The 13,042-nt window shown below is 33.8% G+C and overlaps 1 protein-coding gene across 1 annotated transcript; it reads right to left on the bottom strand.

Annotated features, from left to right (window-relative positions):
* Positions 1-1,113: 1,113 nt before the first annotated feature.
* On the bottom strand, positions 1,114-4,954 carry LOC138339157 (uncharacterized). The gene is made up of 4 exons (XM_069290483.1): positions 4,764-4,954; positions 2,880-4,653; positions 2,273-2,793; positions 1,114-1,933 (listed from the first exon to the last, which is right to left on the bottom strand). The coding sequence occupies exons 1-4, from the start codon at positions 4,952-4,954 to the stop codon at positions 1,114-1,116; spliced, it is 3,306 nt and encodes a 1,101-aa protein (XP_069146584.1).
* Between the last annotated feature and the right edge of the window lie 8,088 nt (positions 4,955-13,042).

The raw sequence follows: 13,042 nt of genomic DNA, 5'->3' as shown, positions 1-13,042 counted from the left end.
ATTCAGCCTCAGCAGTGGATAGTGCAACTGAGTTTTGTTTCTTTGATCCCCATGAGATAAGACATGATCCTAGAAAGTGAGCCATTCATATAGTGCTTTTTCTATCACCCAAGTATCCAGCATAGTCAGCATCTGCATACCCAACTAAATCAAAATTGCTTCCTTTTGGGTACCAAAGTCCTAAATCAGAGGTTCCTTTTAGATATCTGAGTATTCTCTTGACTGCTTGAATATGTGATTCTTTAGGATTAGTTTGAAAGCGAGCACATAATCCTACACTAAACACAATATCAGGTCGACTAGCAGTGAGATACAAAAGGGAGCCAATCATGCCTCTATACAGTTTTTGTTCAACAACAGAACCTGTTCCTTTAAGGTCCAACTTAGTGGCAGGGGCTATTGGAGTATCAATTGGTTTAGCATCGTCCATTTTGAACCTCTTAAGCAATTCTTTTACATATTTTTGTTGATGAATCCATGTACCTCTAGATGTTTGTTTTATTTGAAGCCCAAGAAAGTAGTTTAATTCACCCATCATACTCATTTCAAACTCATTGCTCATAAGATTTGCAAATTCTTTTGTGAGACTCTTATTTGTAGCTCCAAATATGATATCGTCAACATAGATTTGCACGATCAGGAGACCTTTTCTTTATTCTTGAAGAAGAGTGTATTGTCAATTTTACCTCTTGAATATCCATGACTTAAAAGGAATTTTGACAATCTATCATACCATGCCCTTGGAGCTTGTTTTAACCCATAGAGAGCTTTGTCAAGCTTATAGACTTGATCAGGGAAGACATTATTCTCAAAGCAGGGGGGTTGTTTAACAAAAACTTCTTCTTGTAATAGCCCATTCAAAAAAACACTTTTGACATCCATCTGATACAATGTGAACTCCATGTGAGATGCGAAAGCTATAAGCAATCTGATTGCTTCTATTCTTGCCACGGGTGCAAAAGTTTCATCATAATCTATCCCTTCTTCTTGATTATATCCTTGAACAACCAACCTAGCTTTGTTTCTGATTATGGTACCATGTTCATCTAACTTGTTCCTAAACACCCATTTAGTTCCAATTACAGTTCTGTTTGAGGGCTTAGGTACTAGATGTCATACTTTACTTCTTTCAAATTGATGTAATTCTTCTTCCATGGCTATAATCCAATCTGCATCTTGAAGAGCTTCACTTATTTTGTTTGGTTCTACCATGGATAGGAATGCACTATGCGCGTAGTGATTCTTCATTCTTGATCGAGTGGTAATTCCTGAAGAAAGATCAGTGAGCAGGTTTTCCAATGGGTGTGATCCTTGGTATTTGTACTCTTTTAGGATAGGAGTTGATCTTTCTTGTTCTTCATTAACATCTGATTGATTTTCATCTGTATCAACTCTTTCATCAGAATTCACTTGAGTTTCAGTTTCTTCTCTGTTTGTTGTGTCAGAGGAACCAGTTTCTTGGACCTGTTCCTGTTCAGAGACAGCATGTTCTTTAGCTGATGTGTTACTGAACAACACATCTTCATTTGACATAGTGCTGCTTTCATCAAAAATAACATGAACACTCTCTTCGACACACATAGTTCTTTTGTTGAGTACCCTATAGGCTTTACTATGTGTAGAATATCCAAGAAAAATTCCATTGTCACTTCTAGCATCAAATTTTCCAAGCAGGTTTTTTCCATTGTTATGAATGAAGCACTTGCATCCAAACGCTCTAAGATGAGAGATGTTGGGCTTTCTCCCTTTCAATAATTCATATGGAGTTTTTTCTAACAAGGGTCTGGTCATGCAATGATTTATGGTGTAGCAAGCAGTGTTTATTGCTTCTGCCCAGAATTGGTTTGCAATTTTGCTTGCGATCATCATAGTTCTAGCCATTTCTTGAAGAGTTCTGTTCTTTCTCTCCACCACACCGTTTTGCTGAGGTGTTCTAGGGGCAGAGAAGTTATGATCAACTTTGAATTTTCAAATTCAGTTCCATGATCTGTCTGATTGCCTTTAATTGTTTCCCATATTTTCTTTGAATTTTTCTCATTAGTGAACAAAAAACTTCAAACGCATCATCTTTTGTAGCAAGGAATAGTGTCCAGGTATACCTAGTGTAATCATCCACTAAGACAAACACATATCTTTTTCCCCCTCTACTTTGAACCCTCATTGGTCCACATAAGTCCATGTGAATTAGTTCTAAGGAACAAGTTGAGCTTACCATTTTTTTGGACTTAAATGATGATTTTATCTGTTTCCCTAGAGTACATGCTTCACAAACCTTATCCTCTTTGAATTTGTTTTAGGCAGTCCTATAACTAAATCCTTGGTAATAAGTTTGTTTACTTGAACTTGGCTAGCATGACCCAACCGTTTATGCCATAACAAGGGATCTTTTTCCAACACGCTTAAACACACTAGATTTGTGTCAGAGATAGTTGAGGTGTCTACAGTGTAGACATGTTTATCTCTTTTTCCCGTTAACACTAATTTTTGTGTGTTTAGATTGATTACTTCAACACCAGTGGATCGAAAGATTACCTTGTTATCTTTATCACACAACTGAGATATGCTGAGTAAATTGTGTCTAAGTCCTTCCACATAGTATACTTTATCAATTGAATGTTCATCAGTTCTTCCAATCTTCCCACAACCTTTGATTTGACCCTTTTTTCCACCACCAAAAGCAACCATACCGCCTTTTCCTTCTTCTAGTGAGAGAAACAATGTCTTATTCCCTGTCATGTGTCTTGAGCAAGCACTGTCCATGTACCACTGCTGCTTGCTTTCTCTCACTTCTTCCTGAAAAATTAGAGGTTGGATTTAGGAACCCAGATTAGCTTGGGTTCTTTGTTTTGATCAAAAGGGTGAATTAGATTTCTACGAGCCCAGTTGGGCAGACTGTTTTTTCTGGGTATGTACCTGTTCCTCTGAACAGTTCTATAGGTTCTTGTTGGGTTGTCTTCTTCAGTAGCAATTTTATATTTGGGACAATATTGTTTAGAATGACCAGAGTTGCCACAAACAATACAAAATGTAGGATTTCCATTTATGGGCTGTTCATATCCTATTCCGGTTTTGATGTTCCTATTGTTGTTCCCTAGATGAGTTACTATCATAGAGGATTTTGTCCATTTGTTTGCTCTTTCCAGATCACTTCTTACTCTAGTCAATTCAAGATTTATCCTTTTACAGTTTTCTTTTTCTAGCTTTAAAGTGTTTTTGAGTTTGTCAACCTCAAGCTTTTGGTCAGGCAGCTCACCATCTTTTCCTTTTCCAAGAACTTTTAATTTCGAATTCTTAGTTCTTAGTTCCAGATTTTGGGTTTCAAGTTGCTTGATTTTATCTTGTAGGTCGATTTTGTTCTTATTGAGATTAATATGCTCAAACTTTAAGCTAGATAGGGAAGCAAGTAGTTGGCTCTTGGTATTCACAAGTTCTTGAATTGTGTCTATGGATGTAAGCAATAGGAGTGAAAGCTTTTCCTTTAAGAACTTTGCTAGCTTATCTTTTAGATTGAGAAAGTTTACCTCAGTTTCTTCAGAATCTGATTCAGGTTCAGCGTCTGATTCTTCTATCGCCATCAAGGCAAGCTTTTCAACATCTTCATACATGTCCGAGGAACCTGTTCCCCAGGCTGCATACATTGCTTGTTCCTTTTTTTTGTTCTTTTTGTTGAGGAGTTCCTTCCTTTCTTTTTCAGCTTTTTCCTTTTTCCATTCTAATTCCCACATTGGGCAGTCCTTTATTTGATGATCTGTCTTACCACACTTAAAACAACCTCCATTTTGTGATCGTTCAGAAGTTTTTTCTTTCAAGGGTGGTGATTTTTCGGTAGAGTTTAATCCCCTTTTAAAGAGTTTCTTGAAGTTCCTACTTATCAAAGCTAGATCATCGTCATCTATGTCTGATTCATCACTTTCAGTTGCTTTAAGACCAAGAACTTTTTCTTTATTCCCTTCACCTCTTTTGTCTACATTCATCTCATAGGTCTTGAGATTTTCAACTAATTCATCCAAAGACATAATAGTTAGATCCTTAGCTTCTCTAATGGCAGTGACTTTGATTTCCCAAGACCTAGGCAAAATCCTAAGTACTTTGTCAGCCTGTTCGTCAGTGGTATACACTTTGCCTAATGAGATTAGTTCGTTTACCACAGTGGTGAATCTGGTGATCATATCTTGAAGAGATTCTCCGGATTTCATCTTAAAGGCTTCATATTCTGAACACAAACTAGCAATCCTGAATTTTCGGACTTGAGTTGTACCTTCATGAGCATTTTGTAAGGTATCCCATATTTGTTTAGCAGAGGTACAACTTGAGATACGGTTAAATTCATCAGGTCCTAATCCACACACAAGAATACACTTAGCTTTTGCATTTTTTCCTAGCATCTTATAATCTGCATCATTATATGTATCTGCCGGTTTAGGTACTTTATTTCCTTCACTATCAGTGATGGTAGGAATTAGTGGTCCCTTAGTAATTCTTACCCATAATTCGTAGTCTTCAGCTTGAATGAAGTCTTCCATCCTTGCCTTCCACCATGAGTAGTATTGTCCATTGAATAGTGGAGGTCTGTTGATGTGTTGACCCTTACCATGTCCGAGTGAAGGTGCAGAACTCATGTTGATCTTATCTTGAGTTCTAGGTTTGTGAATCCTAACATCAGATTTAAGTTCATTTTTTAACCCATTCAGGAACACCCCTAAGAGACAGTGATCCCCCCCAAAAGACAGTGATCTGGCCAATTTTTCACCTTAGATTAATGCTTTGCAAATTTTTGACGATACTCCTGTACAGAACTTGTTTGTTGAATGTTACAAAGGTGCTCGTCGGGATTTTTAATCTCTGCAGGACCATAATATTCCTGCAATGCTTTAACAAGTTCTTCCCAATAAAACAAAGTTCGCTCAGAATTTATCCAAGAGAAGAGATCAAGAGAATACCCGTCCAAATGCATCGCCGCATTGTCAACTTTATATTCCTCGTGAGTTTGATAGTAGCAAAACTATTTTTCTGCTTTCAAAACCCACCCTCTAGGATCATCTCCTTCAAATATGGGGAATTCCATCTTTGTGTATGGCTTTTGAAAAGGAGTTTTTGGCCAAGATGGACTATCAATGTCTTCTTCCTCATCTTACCATACAGACTTTCCTTTATTACAGTTTCTTTGATTGGATTCTTCTTGTTGAGTGTAACTAGTCTGGGCCTTCAATGTTGCAACATATGCTTCCAGGGAGTCAATCGTATTTAACTTTGACTCTATGACAAATAATTGTTGGGTAAGAGATTCAACATTGAGTACGCTTTCTCGGGAATTCGACAATCTGGTATTGACCATGTTGGATCAATCTGCTCTAATAACAAAATTGATAGTACCCAAAAGTAAAGAATTGACAAAATAGAACAAAGCAAGTAGATTTACTTAAATAGTTTGTGTAAGTATCTTAAACACAACTATACATATAAAGTTGCCCGTATGGAGAGGACAAGACTCGAGAAAATAATAATGTTGATTCTTAATTACATATTACTAATAACTAATCTTGATTACATGTATATAGAGAAAATAAAAGGATAAGGCTGAAACTATAAACTGTAATCTAAGAATAATAACTGATAGGCAAATGCTCAGTAGTCGTTTGTCCAGAATTCGACTCTTTATTATTTTGTCGATATTTTGTTCTAAAGTACGTCTTGAGAGGTGGGTTGGTATCAAGAAGCCTAAGAGTAAGATGTAGGTACATCAACAAAATGTAGTGTGTTATGAATGGTATAAGACTTCCCAAATTTTCCTGGAGAGTAACCAAGTTGTTCAGGAGCATGGCGATACGATTGAAAGACAAACGATATTCTGAAAAATAGTATTCTCAATATATTGATGATACACTAGCCACAAATTTATAGCTATACAATTGTAGGGTCAAAGTTCTATTCTAGGAAGGAGTATATATGGTTCAAAATGTATATTCTGTAAATCAGTCCTATTCTAAGAAAGAAAATTTTTTATGATTACTATACAATCATAGCTTTTCCTAACATCGGCGACTCGCTGAATCAACTCGGACGACTTAATAAGACTTACAAATACGATTGAATTTTGAACGTCAGGAGTTTCGTTTAAATGGTGAGAGGGCGATAAAAAGGAGAAATCGGTGACTCATCAACCAGCTCGTCGAGCCCGAATAAATTCACCGAGTGTGCTATGAACTGCAATTTTTGCCAAATTTTAGAAATATATAAATTAATCTTTTTGGAGAGAGAAAGTTACTTTTCTGAATATTTTGTACTTAGAAACTTCCATATTTTTGTAGAAAATTAGATGTCTAGAATTGCTTGTGAAAGATGTCTAGAATTGCTTCCATACTTTTCAAAGACTTGGTGATTTGTCTCTTTTGTACAATCTATATGTTTTGTATCTTATTTTGTCACACTGGGTAAATATATATAGAATTACAAGTTGTACATTAGACGCTCTTGTATCGGTGGCATGTGACTTGATTCTTCTATATATTTGTCTTGCTTGGTCAATTTTGGGCACTTATTATACATGTACATATCTATATAGTGAACCCCTTCCCGATCTTATTATTACTTCAATGTTAGTTATTTCTAATACATTTATTGCGTGTTGCTGGGATTTTGGCTTGCCTTCGGGAGGTTAAGGTTTATGATAGACGTTATCTTAATTCAATTTTGAATTCAGTGAATCTTACATGCTTAAACCCTTTTTTCATGAATGACCAAGGATGCATCTATGTTTAAACACATGGACTAAAACATGTAAAGATGATATCAAAAGTAAAATTATTTGAATCAATCTAATGATACTTATTGAACATCACATTGAAATAGAAAACAAACAAACTAGTACATATATAGTGTTCATGACCTGACACTATTCTTGTTCGATCTTGTGGAAATCACAGTACATACATGTTCCCACTTTTATTCTAGAAATACAAATTCATATATTTTTAAACACACAAACATAGACACATTTTAGTTTCCAAATTAATTGTAGTGGCCAAATACTTGAAGCGGCCTCTTGTTACGCCCAAACATCATGAGAAGAAGAACGTTGTTTCACCCGCATGTCTCCGAAAGGAATTTGTAGTTATACATACATTCAAATTTGTAGTTATTTATAAATTTCTTATGTTGTTTCATATATTGTACTAGATATTTTTACTTTTATAAATAACACACGAACTTAAAAAAGTTATTGTCTTTTATTTAAATTGTAATCGACCACAAAAATATCATTTCACTTCAAAATATACAATTAGCAAAATAAAGTAATAAGTACACATCAGTGTAAAGCGTAGTCCGCCGACTGTTGACATTAATAAGTAAGATGAATTTTTTTTCATCTAATATTCACAATGAAATCTAATTAATTTGAATTTGTGCCATGTAGAGTTTCATTTAGGAGAAAATTCTTTCTACCAAAAATATTTTCACACCAGAACTCGAACACAAAATCTCTAGTACAAAGGAGCAATCCTATCACTTCACCGTACTGTTTGGGATAGATGGTCCTCTATTTCGTTTTCACCATTGCACTTTTGCTCCAAGTTGGAAAAAATGCTAATTAATTAATTAGAACTTTAAAAGTGATTTATGCCTCAATCATTCTCCTAACCACTAGTTTTTCTTAGATTAAATAAATATGAAAAGCAACAAAGTTACATATATATTTTACTAAATTCCTCATTGAATAGGTTCTGTCACTAATATTTGTGGGAAAATTAGAAGAAACTGTGAAAGACAAAAATGTGAGGAAATTTTTTGAGTGAATTTTATTGAACAAAAAGTAGCTATTTATCCTAATATAAAATGGCAGAAACGTAAAATAATCTAAGAGGTTAATAAACTCCTAACAAACTTTGTGCACCCATACAATTTCTAGAAGAAGCATCTAAGAGAATAATCTTATGCTATGTACAAAAATATGATGAAATGTAATGAGACACGAGTGTGTGGGCTTTCTTGATTGAGAACGTTGATCTGAATGATGGGTCTTGAACATTGGATCGACTTTGACTTTAGAAACAACTCCTGCGACCTGTTCCTCTTCATTCTTTAGATGAGACTTGATTTTAGGGACTACGACCTAGGCCTGATTTTCATGAGTACGACCTGGGCCTAGTGTTCATCACCATTCCTACAATATTTTGCTAATCCTAACATATAGTATAGGTACTGTCGCTTTTTTATTTTTTAATTTATATTTACATGATATCCATCACATATTACACTATATTAATCATAATGATTGTTCCTCTTGAATGATTCGATAAGGTAATGAGACATTTCATTCACTAAGAGACAATATGCATATATATAGTTAATAAAATACATTATGTATAATATGTGTATTTGACTCAGCATTTGTGTAGACCAAAAATTATTTCCATTTCCATCCACTAACAAGAAACATGCTGGTGGGGTTATACACGTACACATATATCTGTTTAGGAAAAAAGAAGAAAAAAAAAATATTTTTATGTGTCTTTAGATTTAGAGGGCTTCCATGCTTTTATAAATGTATAACATATACTATCTAAAAAATAATTACTTCTTTTGTTCAAATTTATTTAATAATATCTGAATTTAAAGAGTTAAATTTTATGATATCATATTAAAGATATGTATAATATATCAAAATGATATTTAATTTTATAATCTTAATACACGTGATATGAAAATTGAAATTTTTAGTCATTCTTCTAAAAAAACAAACTAAGAAGAATTAAGATAAAGAAGTACCTTGTAGTAACAAATAAGTGCACTATAAGTGGAGAGAATACTTATAGCTTTTATTGAAAGGGGAGGTGCCAAATAAAGTTAGGTTAGATACTGATATAATTTGTAGGATATATAACATGACTATAATATATAACAGATATTGATGTCAGAGGCATGATCATTTTTTTAGTTGTTTTTATAGATTGATGATTGATTGATATGTTAGGTAAGTTGACGTTATTATTGTAATGTTCTTGTATCAATCATGTGATACTAACAGAAAACATGCAGCTGGCCATGTCCTAAAAATCTATAAAGTACTTTAGTTTTTATTTAATAATTAAATAGTTGTTACTCATAAAATTTAATTCAATTAATATTATACCAAATATTCTTATAAAAAAATTACAACAATCATTGAAGGGAGTAATAACTTGTGAAGTGGGATTTTTAACATGTTTTTGTCGGGAAATCGGGGGAGGAGAACCCATTCTAGAACTAGTGTCGTTATTTAATGAGAAAATACATTTTAAAAAATTGTTGGTCGGATAATTTATTTTAGTACTTAAACAATTAGACGTTTAAATATTCTTTTAACATCTTTAAATTGAATTAAATGCAATCATAAGAGATGACATGTCAAAGAAAATGAGTTCACTCAGCTAATAGCGTGTGAAAAATTTAAAAAAGATTTTTTGTAATAAAATAATACACATGTCATTTTTTATAGGTCAATATATGATTAATATTTTAAATATCATTTTCTTTGTATATTGACTTTTATTAAGATATATGAATTTTCTTATTGGCCCACAGAAATTTAATTTTTTTCTCTCTTTATTTTATTGTCTTCCTCAAAAGCTTCTTCTTGATTAAAGCATTCTTTTTTTCCTCCATCTTCATCTTCAACTCTATCAACTACTTTAACTTCACAATTTCTTTAGTAGTCTACAAAATCTAACACCCATTTCCCTTCGAATACATAAAATAGAGCTCTTTTTTTTTCAAAAAGCATAGTTTTTCGAGACAGTTAAATCACATGTCATATTTGTAATTTTTGAAATTCGTTCACATAAGCAATATTCAGGCAGCTGAGCCATAAAAATTCTCTTATATTCAGATTGATTGCATTTTCAAAGTGTCACGATCCAACCCGTCATGAGAGGCACCCACATTAAATCTTCAGTGGAAGAACCAATAATTCACAAGCAATTGATCACTTAAAACATTTTCAATACGCAAAACAAGTCTTTATAAGTATCAACCACCATCCAGAAACCCCCACTCTCTCAACAACCCGAAACTCGCGTACCTAAATATCTATGAAATCTAGAATATGGGATGCAATCCCAAAAAAGAAATCAATCTAAATCCAAAAAATAGACCACAGGGAAAAGATGAACACATAGCATCTCGAAAAAATTAACTCACCCTTGGATTCAAGAAATGTTGGACTCATAATTGAGGTCGCCATGGACCCATCAAAATATGCCATGTAGTTAACAAAGAAAAAACAAATGCAGTATAAGTATACAAAATTCACGATGTACTGATAAAATCATCATCCAACTCCATATATATGGAATGTGAATAGGTAAGCACAACTTCATAAATAGATAACATATGCAATAAATATTACTAATGACATTACAACAAAGCTAACCTGGTCCACTCAATGAACTAATGCAGACCTGTGCGAGGTTATATACTTACAACGGAAGATTTACATTGTAAAAATAGAATTGTGAGGTGTTACAACGAAAGATTCAGATTCTAAGAATAGAATTGTGAGAATTAAAAAATATCTCACCAAAGTACAGATAAGCAAGACTGAAGAGATATTGGCCTACCTAATAATGTTTCAAAAACCATTTGTTGACTTATTCAAATTTGAACACGGTTGAAGTAATCTAATATGTGGTTCATTCATTTCTAATATTGACCATGGAATATCATGGGCAACAAGTTCTTGAGGTTTGAAATTTAAAGCTTACTCTTTTGCCATAAATATTGCTTTATATTATTTCTTTCAGCAGTTTTCCACAAGTAGGTACAATAGAGAGTAAAATAGGCTCAAACATTGACCTATTACTAACCATCTTGAACTAGACTCCATTTTATTTTGTGTACAAACGATACAGACGTTATCAACTTGAGCTGATAACTGTCTTATTGAAAAGTACACCGTCATAATCGACACAAATTGATGACTCATGTATACTAGGACTAAGCTTCTAAGTTGAAAACCAACGATTGCAACGATCGATCTCAACTAATTGTTGGGTATGTAGCAAGAATTGATGGGAAATAGAGGGAAGGAGAGGAATTTGAAAAGTTTAGAACTTGAAAGGTTGGGAACTTGAAAAGTCCTCTAATGCTTTAAGAAAAAAGGCAATAGTCCCTCATCGGTAATGGAAATGAAAATAGGAGAGTTTAAATAAATAAACACTCCTATTAATTGTTAAAAGGGTTGGAAAGAGGGATCCCCCTTGCGCCGTCGTCGTCGCTCGCTCGCTTCGAATTTGGATTTGCCAAATGATCGAGAGATAATTTTTTGGACAAATTTATTTTAATTATTTATTTAATTAATTAAATGGCCAAAAATTATTTTCAATTAATTAGTTGATAAAAGAAATTAACCGAAATATTTTCAACTTTTTAGTTAACCCAACCCGACTCGGATCTGCGAGCGTGACCCGTTTTAAATTCCGTTATATTTAAAAATTCCCGCCACTGTTCTGAAAGGTTGCAACTTTCAGGAACAGTCAATACCATTTGAAAGTTTGCAACCTTTCATTAATGGTCGTGTCAATTCTGAAAGGGTTGCAACATTTCAGAATATATTATTCTTGCCTACAAATACCATTCAGTCTTCAGAATATTGACTAACGAATTTTCTGATCTTCCTTCTTCTTAAAAACACATATTTCTTCGTGTACTTTCCTGCTGTGGATTGATTCGCTGACAGTAGAGTTTTTGGTATCTATACTCTACTGATTAAGATCATTTTACCCTGGGAGGTTATATTCCAAATCAAACCTCGGATACTAGAGGGAAATAATTTCCTTAAGGGGACACTGTGAATTCAGTGGACTTGATTTTCTTCCTAAATTTTCTGAAAGAGTATTCCAGATTCTGGTAAGTTTTACAGATTAAATTATTTTTTACAAATAAAGTTATGTTCATCTTATTTACTGGTTCTAAAAATCTCAGTTACTTCGTGTTTCTGAATGATTTATTACAACCAGTAATTTCTGATTTTCTTAACACAGATTGGCAACAATCTTAAGGAAATTATATAAATCTGTGTTTCTGGTGGAGACAAAAATCTTTGTGATTTATACTCCTTTAAGTCTGCAATTATAATTTATTGCTTACTTATATTGTATATATTTTGTTTATCAGAAATGGAAAACACTGGTGTTACAGTGGCTTTTGCTGCACCAACCCGAACTCTTGTGTCACAAGCAGAGAAACCGGGTAAATTCACAGGTGTGAATTTCAAAGGATGGCAGCAATGAGTATTTTTCTGGCTTACCACTCTTGGTCTGCAGAAATTTACAAGTGAAGATACTCCAGTACCTGCTGATGATATGCCAGACAGGGAAAAATTTATGATTGTTGAAGCATGGAAACAGTCAGACTTCCTATGTAAAGGTTACATTTTGAGTGCTTTATAGGATGACTTATATAATGTCTATAGTGCAATAACAACTTCAAAAGAGTTGTGGAATGCACTTGAGAAGAAATATAAGACAGAAGATGCATGCTTGAAAAAATTTGTGGTCGCAAAGTTTTTAGACTATAAAATGGTAGATAGTAAAACTGTTGGATCACAAGTGCAGGAACTTCAACTTATTCTCCATGATCTGATTGATGAAGATATGGTAGTAAATGAAGCTTTTCAAGTGGCTACAATGATCGAGAAGTTGCCTCCTTCGTGGAATGATTTCAAGAATTATCTAAAGCATAAGCGTAAAGAAATGAAGCTTGAAGATCTTGTGATTCGTCTCAAGATTGAGGAAGATAACAGAAATGCCGAAAAGAAGTCGTGTAAGAGTTCAACAATCATTGGAGTTAATATTGTTGAAGAAGCTCCTACCAAAGACAAAAAGAGAAAGAAGTCCAACGGGCAGAAGTCAGAACAGGCCAAGAAGAAATTCAAAGGCAACTGTTATAATTGTGGCAAGGCTGGTCATAGATCTTCTGATTGTCATGCTCCAAGAAAGGATAAATACAAAGGCAAAGGCAAAAGTCAAGCAAACATCATGGAAAAAATAGAAGATGCAGATGACTT

The sequence above is a fragment of the Solanum lycopersicum genome, chromosome 10 (genome assembly GCF_036512215.1).
Source record: "Solanum lycopersicum chromosome 10, SLM_r2.1".
In the NCBI taxonomy this organism is placed as follows: Eukaryota; Viridiplantae; Streptophyta; class Magnoliopsida; order Solanales; family Solanaceae; genus Solanum; species Solanum lycopersicum.
Note: the sequence above shows the minus strand (reverse complement) of the source record. Positions and strands in the feature narration are given on the sequence as shown.